Source organism: Salmo trutta, chromosome 39 (assembly GCF_901001165.1).
Source record: "Salmo trutta chromosome 39, fSalTru1.1, whole genome shotgun sequence".
Classification (NCBI taxonomy): Eukaryota; Metazoa; Chordata; class Actinopteri; order Salmoniformes; family Salmonidae; genus Salmo; species Salmo trutta.
The window spans coordinates 12270371-12286003 of NC_042995.1; the positions used below are offsets into that span (position 1 = coordinate 12270371).

The window sequence follows — 15633 nt, forward strand, 5'->3', positions numbered from 1 at the left end:
AATTTGAAGTGGTGTCAATGAATTAATGAATAAATGAATGAATGAATGAATGAATTATTTAATTAATTAATTAATAACATTTTATTTTGTGTCAAATCGCCAGTTGGCAACCCATCCCTTATGGGATTAATTGACACATAAACAAACATTACAATAATTCACTGTGATAATTCAGTGATGATTCTTCTTCTGGTGTTCTCTGTGGTGCGCATCACATAAAGAGGGTTTTTTTAAGTACAAAATAATAAATCAAAAAATATATATATACATAATAGTAAATAAGGTTACCCAAACAGTAATTATATCTCAAGAGCAGTAAAAAAAAGATACATACAGTACCAGTCAAAAGTTTACTATTTTCTACATTGTAAAATAATAGTGAAGACATCAGAACTATGAAATAACACATATGGAATCATCTAGTCACCCAAAAAGTGTTAAACAAATGAAAATATATTTTAGATTTTAAATTCTTCAAAGTAGCTACGGTTTGCCTTGATTACAGCTTTGCACACTCTTGGCATTCTCTCAACCATCTTCACCTTGAATGCTTTTCCAACAGTCTTGAAGGAGTTCCCACATATGCTGAGCACTGGTTGGCTGCTTTTCCTTCATTCTGCAGTCCAACTCATCCCAAACCATCTCAATTGGGTTGAGGTCGGGTGATTGTGGAGGCCAGGTCACCTGATGTAGCACTCCATCACTCTGCTTCTTGGTCAAATAGTTCTTACACAGCCTGGGGGTGTGTTGGGTCATTGTCCTGTTGAAAAACAAATGACAGTCCCACTAAGGGCATACCAGATCAGATGGCGTATCGCTGCAGAATGCTGTGGTAGCCATGCTGGTTAAGTGTGCCTTGAATTCTAAATAGATATAAATCACTGACAGTGTCACCAGCAAAGCACCCACACACCATCACACCTCCTCCTCCATGCTCCACAGTGAGAACCCAAATGGCCCAATTCTAACCTTTATAGTAGTAGTAGTATACTAGTTAAATAGGCTTCTAGATGTTAAATCCAGGCAAAATGTCTAACTGTAGAAAATACTATCCTACAGTAACAGGAATTGGAAACTGACTCCCCTGCAAGGCTGCAACTGATGTGATGTGCCTTACTCTGTTGAGGCAAACAACAACAGTGTCAAGTAAATAATTCACTTCAGGTCATAAGCTAATATATTTCACCAATAATTGTCTTCAAAGTATTAGGCATGAAGTCCACCAGCAACCAATGAACAGCAACCAATGAACAGCAACCAATGAACAGCAACCAATGCTACTTTGATATCAGAATTTTCTCAAGTGTCTTTTTTTGTGAAAGGTAAAATCTTTGTTCAACCACAGGATTTGAAAGTTAAGGTAGGGTGGGACTCCATCTAGTTACGGTATAATGTCAGCATTGGCATGGCTTGGTCACCCTTTGACCAATCAGAATGCTTTGCTTTGTCTAAACGATAAGTTGCATGACATTCAACAAAAGATAACAATGAATGATCCTCCTTAACCGGTTGTCTGCATTGTGCCTCTACATACCTGGTATCTGTCCTGAACTATGGTATGAAAGACACCTGGTAGAAAAGACAAGCAGTAAATAACATACTAAGGTTACATTCTACTGGTTTACCACATACCTCAGAGAGAGAAACTCCTGCTTTGAAATAGACTAGAGGAAAAACTCTGGGCCACAGTTCTGGGACAAAAAAGACCGAAAGCAAAAGCTGGAACATACTATACCTCAACCTTGTCATGAGGCCGAAATTGCCCAATTCTAACCTTTATGCCTAGTACTGTCGTTAAATAGGCATCTAGATGTGGATTTCTAGACTAAACAACTAAATGAGTAAAATACTATCCTACAGTAACAGGAATTGGAAACTGACTCCCCTGCAAGGTTGCAACTGATGCGCTGTGTCTTTACACTGTCGAGGCAAACAACAAGACTGTCAGGATAAATTAAGATAGGCTACATTCCAGTGACTGTCAGACAAATCTTGGCGGTATGGGTTTATGACATCAAGTAAATAAGTCACTTCAGGTCATAAGCTAATATAGTTCACCAATAATTGTGTATTCAAAGTATTAGGCATGAAATCCACCAGCAACCAATAAACTTCAGTAAATATTCGATTCATTCCAATGATATTAACAGGCGCTGATATCTGAAAAGCATCCTGTTCAGACAAATAGAACACACACACACAAGTAGACATGCCCACACACAGCTGTCTTCATATCCGACTAATCTTTATTTTCTAGTGTTGACTACTTTGGTTCAGCAGGGTTGCACTGGATCAATAGGTTCATTTTAAAGGCCCAGTGCAGTCAACATTCTGTTTTTCCTGTGTTTTATATCATATTGTACCATATTGTACCATATTGTACCATATTGTAACATTCACTGGGGATGGGGAGGATATGTCCTGCCCACATTCTGAAATTGAGTTTTTATTCCCCCCCACCTCGCAGTTTTATAATTGGAATATGATACAAAACGAGGCAACGGTGTGCTTTAGGACCGTGTGGACGCCTCCGAGCGGTCGGATAGGCTGTTTGGATGCGCTCCTGTATTCTACAACAACAGGTGATGAAACGAACACTCTACAAGTGTGATTTTGTAAAATCTGTGTTATTTCCTGATAGTTGCTCGTTGAAAATATGATCTACACAGGACCTTCTAATCAGCAGGTTTGCATGGGACGGGAGTTCCACCTTTCCATGGTGACATCACAATGCGGTAAATTGATTAATAGACAAAGAGAGTTCCAAACCTCTCAGCCAATAACAGATGGTTTTCAGTTTTCCCCTCCCCACTTAAACCATTCCCAAGCAGAATTATTGCTTGGAAATAGTATGGTGTGTGTGTGTGCGTGCGTGCGTGCGTGTGTGTGTGTGTGTGTGTGCGTGTGAGATAGAGAGAGGTGGGTTCTTTAAGTGGTCTGGTGAGATTAGCCTGTGATGTAGAATTTCAGGCCTGCTCACTGTGTACACCAAATGAGCAAATGAGAGGTTAGGCATACACACACACACACCCAAGAGGAAATTGGATGCTGATTAAAGATTGGTCTCAACAGCCAGGGGCTGTGACCTGGGATTATTGGAAAGAGGTGAACAGAGGTGTTCTATCAGACAACGCCTCTCCATCAGAACATCCTCTGGCGCGTGTACGTGCGTGCGTATGGCCCTCTCCGGTCAGTGGTTACCTATGTCGCTCCGCTCATGTCAGTGGTCATACATATTACAGTAGCTGTATGACGTCAGCAAACGCTATAAAATCAAGCCCCCGCATCTATCACCCCGAATCATAGCCCACTTCACCCGCCCAGTGTTCACCAAGCCCCTGCTAACCACCTGCAGAGGCCCCGCTGTATCTCCATCCCTTCTGGTTGTTTCAGCACCATGGCCAGCATTCAACTGCTTTTCCTCGCAGCCTCCTGCTGCGCATGTCTCTGTCTCGCTGACGGCGACACCTCCTTGGAGTTTGAGACTCGCGCTCTAGAGTTCCCCCACAAGTCACAAGAAGAGAAGGAGCTGGTAAGTTTCAATTGTTTTATGTTTGTGAAGTTGTTCGGTTTGTGCGCTTGTCAATGTGATAGTTTAGTCGATTCCCCCCTCTCTTTGTACTTGTTTTCTAGCTAAATAGCAGCCTATCGTTTTTGTTTTTCTCTGTCATGTAGATTGAAGCTTTACAAGAAGTTCTGGAGAAACTGAAGAACAAACAGATGCCGTTATCAGAAAAGAAGCTCGGCTGGCTGCCGTCGGTAAGAATAGATCTGAGCAAACATTTTAAAGTGGTTAGTCCTAATATCAACCGTTTTTTAAAGTAGTTAGCCTGTCTGTGTCATCCATTTTACTTCTTCACTGAGTACTGCCTTATATTACGTGTTTCAAATTGTTAAAACGGGACTTTCGATAAAAGTTCTCTATTGACAGTGTTTAAAAAAATATATAGTTCAGGAGTTGCTAGGATTAATCTGATTCTGGGAAACCGGTGTAGATGTTTCAGAATCACATAGTCTGGAGACAGATGCCACCATCACCATCATCATCATCATCATTCAGTTAAATAACAAACTGTTTGTTTGTTTCCAGTGTGACGCGGGCGAGCAGTGCGCTGTTCGCAAAGGTGCGCGTGTCGGAACGCTGTGCGGGTGTCCGCGTGGGACGACGTGCAACTTCTATGTGCTCAAGTGTTTGTAAGAAGAGAAGAGAAAAGGATAAACAGTGTAGGGAGAGGAGCAGAGAGAAATAGGAGAGAGAGAACAGAAGCTTTTGCCTCATTCAGTGGATCACATTCAGATCGTGGAACGTTCAGACAGAAATATTGTAGGTTGAACAGACATGTCTCTATCTGACATGTAAAGTAAATAGGAATCATGTCAGCTTTACTTTCAGTATGTTGCCCTCTCCTGTCCCGAACGTGACCCTGGTGTGTAATGGAGGGTTTGTTGTCTAACATAAAGGTTGTATCCCAAATACCAATCTATTCCCTATAATGCACTATTTCGGCCAGAGTCCTATTTGTCAGTCCTATGTTGCTTTGGTCAAAAGTATTGCACTTTATAGGGAATAGGGTGTCATTTAAGACACAACCCAACTTGTTCTTTTATCAGTGCTCTCTTCTGTCTCGTCTATTTTGACTAAGTACAAAGACATTCAATGTGATTAATAAAGTCTTTGTTTATAAGATGATTTACAGTTTTTTTGTATCGCTTCAGTGCAATTTTAACAAGTAGGCCATGTGGTACATTTTCACTACTCTTAGTTCAAAACTCTAAACAGATCACCAACAAGGCAGTTGTTTCAAAACGTTAAGCTCATTTCCAATTGACTAAGTACAACGCTCAAAATCACACAGTCACATTTTCACCAAACCTAATCAGTGTTTCATCTAGAAATACATGTTTCACATTGCAATACGTGTTCATATAACGTAACTGCGGGCACAATACGATTCTCACTTTTGATATGTTTCTCTTTTCTTTTGTTAAAAGACAATTTACTATTACTTAATTAATCGGAGTGCTCTAAATTGATGATCACGTATACGTTTGGTAAACCTATACATTACACAACTAGCTCTCACAGTCTCACGTCAGAATTAGACGTTCATCCATGTTTCTCAAAGTTCAAATTTCTAAGTTGTTGCAAACGTCAAAATTCTAAGTGTTTAAGGTTAAGTTTAGGCATTAACTCTGAATGGTTAAGGTAAGGGTTGATGTTTGGGATAAGCTTAAAACAATTATCTCAAAAACAACATTTTATCGCTGGATTCAAACTTCCAACATTTGGAATCAGAGGCACATGCTTATGAAGATCAAAACCTACTTGAAGGTAACAGCGCTCACCGTTCCTCCTAGTGGCCAATTTCCACGTCATCTCCGGACGTCCTCAGATATGGATAAACGTCGAAAACTGACTCGTATCCCAGGAGACCTGGCTGACTTTACATGTCAACAGGTTTGTCTGTTACAGATTCTGAGAACTACTTAATGAAAATGTCTGTATAGTAGAAACAGAAAAAGTATGGATATATACTTGAATGTACTACAATGATGATGACTACTGATTTTACTTCACTGTAAATCTAAAAAATATCTGATATTGACAAGATCAGAGATGTACTGTATGTAACAAATCAAATCAAAAAATGAATGCACAATGAAAGGTTTTGAATGAAGGACTGGGTGCCATACAAGTGTTACCAGTTTGGAGTTTGGTTTTAAGAGTTTAAGAGCCAAAGCAACACATAAAACATACATAAAACTCCTGTATCCAAATTTGCTTTTGACAATAACAAATAAAACCAAAATAGGGACTAGAATGCAGAAACAAACAGTCTCCAAGAGACATATATAATCATTCCAATACATATTATCTATTCTCTCAATACGTCCTCTTGCTGTCTCTTCCCCTCCCTTCCATCTCTCTGTCAGACATCTCCCCCCCGGTCCTTCCTGGGGGCCCATGACAGTCTCCTGGAGCTCCAGGCTGAGAGGGGGAGGCCATGGAGAGAACGCCCCATTGCAGAGGCTCTCCCCCTGGGTAGGCTGCTGCTCTGCAGGCCCCCTCCGGCTGACCGTATGGAGCTCACAGTCTTCGTGAGCCAGCTGTTCCTTGCTGTTTGGAGATCACGTTGCATTAACCCCTTCTGGTGTTCCAGCTCCTACACAGGAGACAACACAACACATCATATATCACTATGGAGTGTGTACTGTCCACAAAAAAAGTGTGTACCGTGCATTAAGGAGTGTGTACTATGAAGTATGTACTGTGAACATGTGCAATATGAAGTGTGTAGTGTGCACTATGAAGTGTGTAGTGTGTTATGAGCTGACCTGGATCTTGCACTTGGCCTCCACCATCTGCAGTTTAGTCTGGGCCAGCTCCTTCTCCAGCTCTGTGACCTGGCCACTCAGACACACCATCTCCTGGTCTTGTTCCCTGGTACTAGCCGTCTGCTGGTCTGGTTCTGTTTCCTGGTCTCTCTGCTGGCCTGGTTCTCTGGTGCTGATACTTCTCTGGTACGGGGCTGTGGAACCAGAGCCTTCCATGATAGGAGAATCTAGAGCCTGTCGGCAGCGAGAACACGCCATCACAGCATTCTGAGAGAGGGAGGAGAGGGTGGGAGGGGTTTGACCAGACACTTCAAAAGTGTTTTATTATGAACATGCAGAGTGAGGGGTGATATCCATACAGAACTAATTACATCATCAAACTGTTTGATTGTCAAACTGTGACATCATCAGACGGTGCCATATTCCTCCTCACCCTGAGTTTGTCAAGGTCCTCTCTGTGGGCCGCCTGCTGCCTTTCTACCCGACTGGTCAGCTGGGAACAGATCTGACAGACAGAGGGAACAACATAGCATTAGGATTGTGTGTGTGTGTGTGTGTGTGTGTGTGTGTGCGCGCGCTGTACCTGTTTGTAGTCTGAGATGATGCCTGAGCTCCTTTTCACCTCTGGATCAGCCTTGTCCAGCTTTGTCCTTAACACCTCCTTCAACTGTGAAACGGTAAATACATGTCCATACACATAATTAAATGTTTCATTATTACTCATAAATATAATCTAATAATACAGTATTACCATAAATATAATATAATATTACATTATTACCATACATTGAATAAAATTTTACATTATTACCATAAATATAATTTAATAGTATTACCATAAATAGAATGCAATATTACAATATTACCATACATAGAATACAATATTGCAGTATTACCATACATATAATATAATATTACATTATTACCATAAATACAATACAACGTTACATTATTACCATAAATATAATATGACATTATTACCATACAAGAATACAATATTACATTATTACCATAAATAGAATATAATATTACATTATTACCATAAATAGGAAACAATATTACATTATTACCATAAATAGAATACAATATTACATTATTACCATAAATAGAATACAATATTACATTATTACCATAAATAGAATATAATATTACATTATTGCCGTAAATAGAATATAATATTACATTACTACCATAAATAGAATATAATATTACATTATTGCCGTAAATAGAATATAATATTACATTACTACCATAAATAGAATATAATATTACATTATTACCATAAATAGAACATAATATTACATTATTACCATAAATAGAATACAATATTACATTATTACCATAAATAGAATACAATATTACATTATTACCATAAATAGAATATAAAATTACATTATTACCATAAATAGAATATAATATTACATTATTACCATAAATAGAATACAATATTACATTATTACCATAAATAGAATATATATTACATTATTACCATAAATAGAATATAATATTACATTATTACCATAAATAGAATACAATATTACATTATTACCATAAATAGAATATAATATTACATTATTACCATAAATAGAATATAATATTACATTATTACCATAAATAGAATATAATATTACATTATTACCATAAATAGAATACAATATTACATTATTACCATAAATAGAATATAATATTACATTATTACCATAAATAGAATATAATATTACATTATTACCATAAATAGAATATAATATTACATTATTACCATAAATAGAATATAATATTACATTATTACCATAAATAGAATACAATATTACATTATTACCATAAATAGAATATAATATTACATTATTACCATAAATAGAATATAATATTACATTATTACGATAAATAGAATATAATATTACATTATTACCATAAATAGAATACAATATTACATTATTACCATAAATAGAATATAATATTACATTATTACCATAAATAGAATATAATATTACATTATTACCATAAATAGAATATAATATTACATTATTACCATAAATAGAATACAATATTACATTATTACCATAAATAGAATATAATATTACATTATTACCATAAATAGAATATAATATTACATTATTACGATAAATAGAATATAATATTACATTATTACCATAAATAGAATACAATATTACATTATTACCATAAATAGAATATAATATTACATTATTACCATAAATAGAATACAATATTACATTATTACCATAAATAGAATATAATATTACATTATTACCATAAATAGAATACAATATTACATTATTACCATAAATAGAATACAATATTACATTATTACCATAAATAGAATATAATATTACATTATTACCATAAATAGAATACAATATTACATTATTACCATAAATAGAATATAATATTACATTATTACCATAAATAGAATACAATATTACATTATTACCATAAATAGAATATAATATTACATTATTACCATAAATAGAATATAATATTACATTATTACCATAAATAGAATACAATATTACATTATTACCATAAATAGAATATAATATTACATTATTACCATAAATAGAATACAATATTACATTATTACCATAATAGAATATAATATTACATTATTACCATAAATAGAATATAATATTACATTATTACCATAAATAGAATACAATATTACATTATTACCATAAATAGAATATAATATTACATTATTACCATAAATAGAATACAATATTACATTATTACCATAATAGAATATAATATTACATTATTACCATAAATAGAATATAATATTACATTATTACCATAAATAGAATATAATATTACATTATTACCATAAATAGAATATAATATTACATTATTACCATAAATAGAATATAATATTACATTATTACCATAAATAGAATACAATATTACATTATTACCATAAATAGAACATAATATTACATTATTACCATAAATAGAATACAATATTACATTATTACCATAAATAGAATATAATATTACATTATTACCATAAATAGAATATAATATTACATTATTACCATAAATAGAATATAATATTACATTATTACCATAAATAGAATATAATATTACATTATTACCATAAATAGAATATAAAATTACATTATTACCATAAATAGAATATAATATTACATTATTACCATAAATAGAATATAAATTACATATACCATAAATAGAACACTAATATTACATTTATTACCATAAATAGAATACATATTACATTATTACCATTAAATAGAATATAATATTACATTATTACCATAAATAGAATATAATATTACATTATTACCATAATAGAATATAATATTACATTATTACCATAAATAGAATACAATATTACATTATTACCATAAATAGAACATAAATTACATTATTACCATAAATAGAATACAATATTACTTATTACATTCAATAGGAATATAATATTACATTATTACCATAAATAGAATATAATATTACATTATTACCATAAATAGAATATAATATTACATTATTACCATAAATAGAATATAATATTACATTATTACCATAAATAGAATATAATATTACATTATTACCATAAATAGAATATAAAATTACATTATTACCATAAATAGAATATAATATTACATTATTACCATAAATAGAATATAAAATTACATTATTACCATAAATAGAACATAATATTACATTATTACCATAAATAGAACATAATATTACATTATTACCATAAATAGAATACAATATTACATTATTACCATAAATAGAATATAATATTACATTATTACCATAAATAGAATAGAATATTACATTATTACCATAAATAGAATATAATATTACATTATTACCATAAATAGAATATAATATTACATTATTACCATAAATAGAATATAATATTACATTATTACCATAAATAGAATATAATATTACATTATTACCATAAATAGAATATAATATTACATTATTACCATAAATAGAATATAATATTACATTATTACCTTACATCAAAGTATGGAAACATAAAGGACGGATAGAATAGAAGAGATTACCTGAGCAGCCTCCTCCTCCTTCCCTCTCTTCTCTTCCTCTGCATTCTTCAATTGCTTTCTGGTCTTCAGCAGCTCTTTGGTCAGCTCATCCACTCTGTCCTCCGCCTGTGGGCCCACCAACACACTCAGAAGTCTGTCTGTCTGTCTGTCTGTCTGTCTGTCTGTCTGTCTGTCTGTCTGTCTGTCTGTCTGTCTGTCTGTCTGTCTGTCTGTCTGTCTGTCTGTCTGTCTGTCTGTCTGTCTGTCTGTCTGTCTGTCTGTCTGTCTGTCTGTCTGTCTGTCTGTCTGTCTGTCTGTCTGTCTGTCTGTCTGTCTGTACAAGTGCCTAGGGAGATAGGGGCTAGGGTAGTATCTAGGAGGTAGGGGCTAGATTACATTACATTCTAAGAAAAAACGGTGCTATATAGAACATGAAACAGTTCTTCAGCTGTCCCAATAGAAGAAGCCTTTGAAGAACCCTTTTGGGTTCCATGTGAAACCCTTTTCATCAAGGGTTGTACATGGAACCCAAAATAATTCTTACTGGAACCAAATAGGGTTCTACCTGGAACCAAAAAGGGTTGTCCTATGGGGATAGACGAACAGCCCTTCTAGGAGCTAGGGGAATAGGCAGAGTGACTAGGAACTAGGGGAATAGGCGGAGTGACTAGGAGCTAGGGGAATAGGCAGAGTGACTAGGAACTAGGGGAATAGGCGGAGTGACTAGGAGCTAGGGGAATAGGCAGAGTGACTAGGAGCTAGGGGAATAGGCGGAGTGACTAGGAGCTAGGGGAATAGGCAGAGTGACTAGGAGCTAGGGGAATAGGCGGAGTGACTAGGAGCTAGGGGAATAGGCGGAGTGACTAGGAGCTAGGGGAATAGGGGAATAGGGGGAGTGACTAAGAGCTAGGGGAATAGGGGGAGTGACTAAGAGCTAGGGGAATAGGGGAATAGGGGAGTGATTAGGAGCTAGGGGAATAGGGGGAGTGACTAGGAGCTAGGGGAATAGGGGGAGTGACTAAGAAGTAGGGGGCTAGGGGTTGATGTGGGGTTGATGTGGGGTTGATGTGGGGTTGATGTGGGGGTGATATGGGTGTGATGTGGGGTTGATGTGGGGTTGATGTGGGGTTGTCTCAGGGGGTTGTCTCACCCTCCAGTATTTATGCTGCAGTAGTTTATGTGCCGGGGGGCTAGGGTCAGTCTGTTACATCTGGAGTATTCTCTTGTCTTATCCGGTGTCCTGTGTGAATTTAAATATGCTCTCTCTAATTCTCTCTTTCTTTCTCTCTTTCTTTCTTTCTTTCTCTCGGAGGACCTGAGCCCTAGGACCATGCCTCGGGACTACCTGGCATGATGACTCCTTGCTGTCCCCAGTCCACCTGGCCATGCTGCTGCTCCAGTTTCAACTGTTCTGCCTGCGGCTACGGAACCCTGACCTGTTCACCGGACGTGCTTGTTGCACCCTCGACAACTACAATGATTATTATTATTTGACCATGCTGGTCATTTATGAACATTTTAACATCTTGACCATGTTCTGTTATAATATCCACCCGGCACAGCCAGAAGAGGACTGGCCACCCCTCATAGCCTGGTTCCTCTCTAGGTTTCTTCCTAGGTTTTTGGCCTTTCTAGGGAGTTTTTCCTAGGGAGTTTTTCCTAGCCACCGTGCTTCTTTCACATGCATTGCTTGCTGTTTGGGGTTTTAGGCTGGGTTTCTGTACAGCACTTTGAGATTTCAGCTGATATACGAAGGGCTATATAAATAAATTTGATTTGATTTGATGTGGGGTTGATGTGGGGTTGATGTGGGGGTGTGGGGGGTTGATGTGGGAGTGATGTGGGGGGGATGTGGGGTTGATGTGGGGGTGTGGGGGGTTGATGTGGGAGTGATATGGGGGTGATGTGGGGGTGATGTGGGGTTGATGTGGGGGTGATGTGGGGGTGATGTGGGGTAGGTGAGACCTGGTCCAGGTCGGTCCTCAGGGAGATCTTGCTGGTGATCAGTGTGTGGGCCAGAACATCATTCTCCTGCTCCAGACGCAGACTGGCCTGCTGCAGCTGACGGTTCTCCCTCTGCAGGAACACACAGAACAGAGAACACAAAGTCAGGTTCTACCTCCATAGAATGCACAGGACATGGAACACAGTCAGGTTCTCCCTATAGCTTGCTATAGAACGTGGAACACACATTCCGGTGGGTTTGGGGGGTAGAGAGAGAGAGTGCTGGTTTTGGGTGTAAGGGGGAGGGGTGCATGGTGATACTGACTGTTTAGGTGGGGGAGGGGAGTAGTGATAGTGGGTGGGGTTCTGCTGTATTGTTGGGTGGTGGGGTGGAGGTGGGAGGGAGGGAGGGTTAGGTTTAATACATATCAAAGTGTTAACAGTTAGGTCCTGCCTGGTATCTGTCTATGTGGTCATCCTGTTGTTGCGGCTGGTTATCTCTCAGTGTGGCCTTCTCACTGGGAACCTGTAGAACAACAACAGTCAAGGTTGAGTGAGAGAACGGTCCAAAGGCTTAGCATACATAAACAACAGCCAAGTTTGATTGAGAGAAAGTTATATCACACAAACAGAGATGGAGTGATTGGAAAGAATTAACAAAAAAACAGAGCAAACTAGAATGCTATTTGGCCCTAAACAGAGAGTACACAGTTGCAGAATACCTAACCACTGTGACTGACCCAAACTTAAGGAAAGCTTTGACTTTGTACAGACTCAGTGAGCATAGCCTTGCTATTGAGAAAGGCCACTGAAGGCAGACCTGGCTCTCAAGAGAAGACAGGCTATGTGCACACTGCCCACAAAATGAGGTGGAAACTGAGCTGCACTTCCTAACCTCCTGCCAAATGTATGACAATATTAGAGACACATATTTCCCTCAGATTACACAGATCCACAAAGAATTCAAAAACAAATCCAATTTTGATAAACTGCCATATCTATTGGGTGAAATCCCACAGTGTGCAATCACAGCAGCAAAAAGGGCAACCAGTGAAGAACAAACACCATTGTAAATACAACCTTTATTTATGTTTATTTATTTTCCCTTTTGTACTTTAACTATTTGCACATCATTACAACACTGTATATATGCATAATATGACATTTTAAATGTCTTAATTATTTTGTAACTTTTGTAAGTGTAATGTTTACTGTAAATTTTGTATTGTTTATTTCACTTTTGTTTATTATCTATTTCACTTGCTTTGGCAATGTTAACATACAGGTGAAGTCGGAAGTTTACATATACTTAGGTTGGAGTCATTACAACTTGTTTTTCAACAACTCCACAAATGTCTTGTTAACAAACTATAGTTTTGGCAAGTCGGTTAGGACATCTACTTTGTGCATGACACAAGTAATTTTTCCAACAATTGTTTACAGACAGATTATTTCACTTATAATTCACTGTATCACAATTCCAGTGGGTCAGAAGTTTACATACACTAAGTTGACTGTGCCTTTAAACAGCTTGGAAAAGTCCAGAAAATGATGTCATGGCTTTAGAAGCTTCTGATAGGCTAATTTACATAATTTGAGTCAATTGGAGGTGTACCTGTGAATGTATTTCAAGGCCTACCTTAAAACTCAGTGCCTCTTTGCTTGACATCATGGGAAAATCAAAAGAAATCAGCCAAGACCTCAGAAAACAAATGGTAGACCTCCACAAGTCTGGTTCATCCTTGGGAGCAATTTCCAAATGCCTGAAGGTACCACGTTCATCTGTACAAACAATAGTATGCAAGTATAAACACCATGGGACCACGCAGTCGTCATACCGCTCAGGAAGGAGACGCGTTCTGTCTCCTAGAGATGAACGTACTTTGGTGCGAAAAGTGCAAATCAATTCCAGGACAACAGCAAATGACCATAGTGAAGATGCTGGAGGAAACAGGTACAGAAGTATGTATATCCACAGTAAAATTAGTCCTATATCGACATAACCTGAAAGGCCGCTCAGCAAGAAAAAAGAAGAAGCCACTGCTCCAAAACTGCCATAAAAATGCCAGACTATGGTTTGCAACTGCACATGATGACAAAGTTTGTACTTTTTGGAGAATTGTCCTCTTGTCTGATGAAACAAAAATAGAACTGTTTGGCAAAAATGACCATCGTTATGTTTGGAGGGAAAAGCAAGCCGAAGAACACCATCCCAACCGTGAAGCATGTTGTGGGGGTGCTTTGCTGCAGGAGGGACTGGTGCACTTCATAAAGTACATGGCATCATGAGGAAGGAAAATGATGTGGATATATTGAAGCAACATCTGAAGACATCAGACAGGAAGTTAAAGATTGGTTGCAAATGGGTCTTCCAAATGGACAATGACACCAAGCATACTTCCAAAGTTGTGGCAAAATGGCTTAGTCAAGGTATTGGAGTGGCCATCACAAAGCCCTGACCTCAATCCTGTAGAAAATTTGTGAGCGGAACTGAAAAAGCGTGTGCGAGCAAGGAGGCTTACAAACCTGACTCAGTTACACCAGCTCTGTCAGGAGGAATGGGCCAAAATTCACCCAACTTATTGTGGGAAGCTTGTGGAAGGCTCCCGGAAACATTTGACCCAAGTTAAACAATTTAAAGGCAATGCTACCAAATACTAATTGAGTGTATGTAAACTTCTGACCCACTGGGAATGTGATGAAAGAAATAAAAGCTGAAATACATCATTATCACTATTATTATTCTGACATTTCACATTCTTAAAATAAAGTGGTGATCCTAACTGACCTAAGACAGGGAATTTTTACTAGAATTAAATGTCAGGAATTGTGAAAAACTGAGTTAAAATGTATTTGGCTAAGGTGTATGTAAATTTCCGACTTCAACTGTATGTTTCCCAATAATAAAGCCCCTTCAATTGAAAAATGTAATTGAGAGAGAGAGAGAGAGAGAGAGAGAGAGAGAGAGAGAGAGAGAGAGAGAGAGAGAGAGAGAGAGAGAGAGAGCACATTTTGGAACACATGGAAGAAAATAGTCTTCACATGTAACAGCCAAACCTCCTAAAAAGATAACAACAAGTCCAACCTTTACATCTGGTGGAAATGCTTAGTAACCCTGGTCCTTGTTGTGAATGGCATGCCTTAGAGCAAGGGAGATGGTACAAGAGTTTAGTCTGCATGGCCACTAGAGGGCTGTCCTATAATACTGAAGTAGAGGGTTGTTGTTCTTGGTGTTGTTGTTGAATGACCACGCTCTATGACACAGCAGCAATTGTGTTATGGTTGTATAAAGGTTGTGGTCTTACCGTGTGTTTGGGTA

General features: G+C 37.0%; 2 protein-coding genes across 2 annotated transcripts in view; one reads left to right on the forward strand and one right to left on the reverse strand.

The window, feature by feature from the left end:
- Positions 1-3322: 3322 nt before the first annotated feature.
- On the forward strand, positions 3323-4685 carry LOC115179414 (cocaine- and amphetamine-regulated transcript protein-like). The gene is made up of 3 exons (XM_029740911.1): positions 3323-3532; positions 3676-3759; positions 4091-4685. Exons 1-3 carry the CDS (start codon positions 3398-3400, stop codon positions 4196-4198), a joined length of 327 nt encoding a protein of 108 aa, XP_029596771.1. The 5' UTR covers positions 3323-3397; the 3' UTR covers positions 4199-4685.
- Positions 4686-4796: 111 nt separating this feature from the next.
- The window catches only part of LOC115179413 (rab GTPase-activating protein 1-like), a 12010-nt gene continuing 1173 nt past the window's right edge, over positions 4797-15633 (reverse strand). The window contains exons 2-8 of the mRNA XM_029740910.1: positions 12769-12840; positions 12336-12446; positions 10392-10496; positions 6920-7003; positions 6770-6841; positions 6337-6603; positions 4797-6164 (exon numbers count right to left, since the gene is read on the reverse strand). Coding sequence (XP_029596770.1) covers positions 5931-6164; positions 6337-6603; positions 6770-6841; positions 6920-7003; positions 10392-10496; positions 12336-12446; positions 12769-12840 — 945 coding nt within the window. The 3' untranslated portion in view covers positions 4797-5930. The remainder of the gene's footprint in view (positions 6165-6336; positions 6604-6769; positions 6842-6919; positions 7004-10391; positions 10497-12335; positions 12447-12768; positions 12841-15633) is intronic.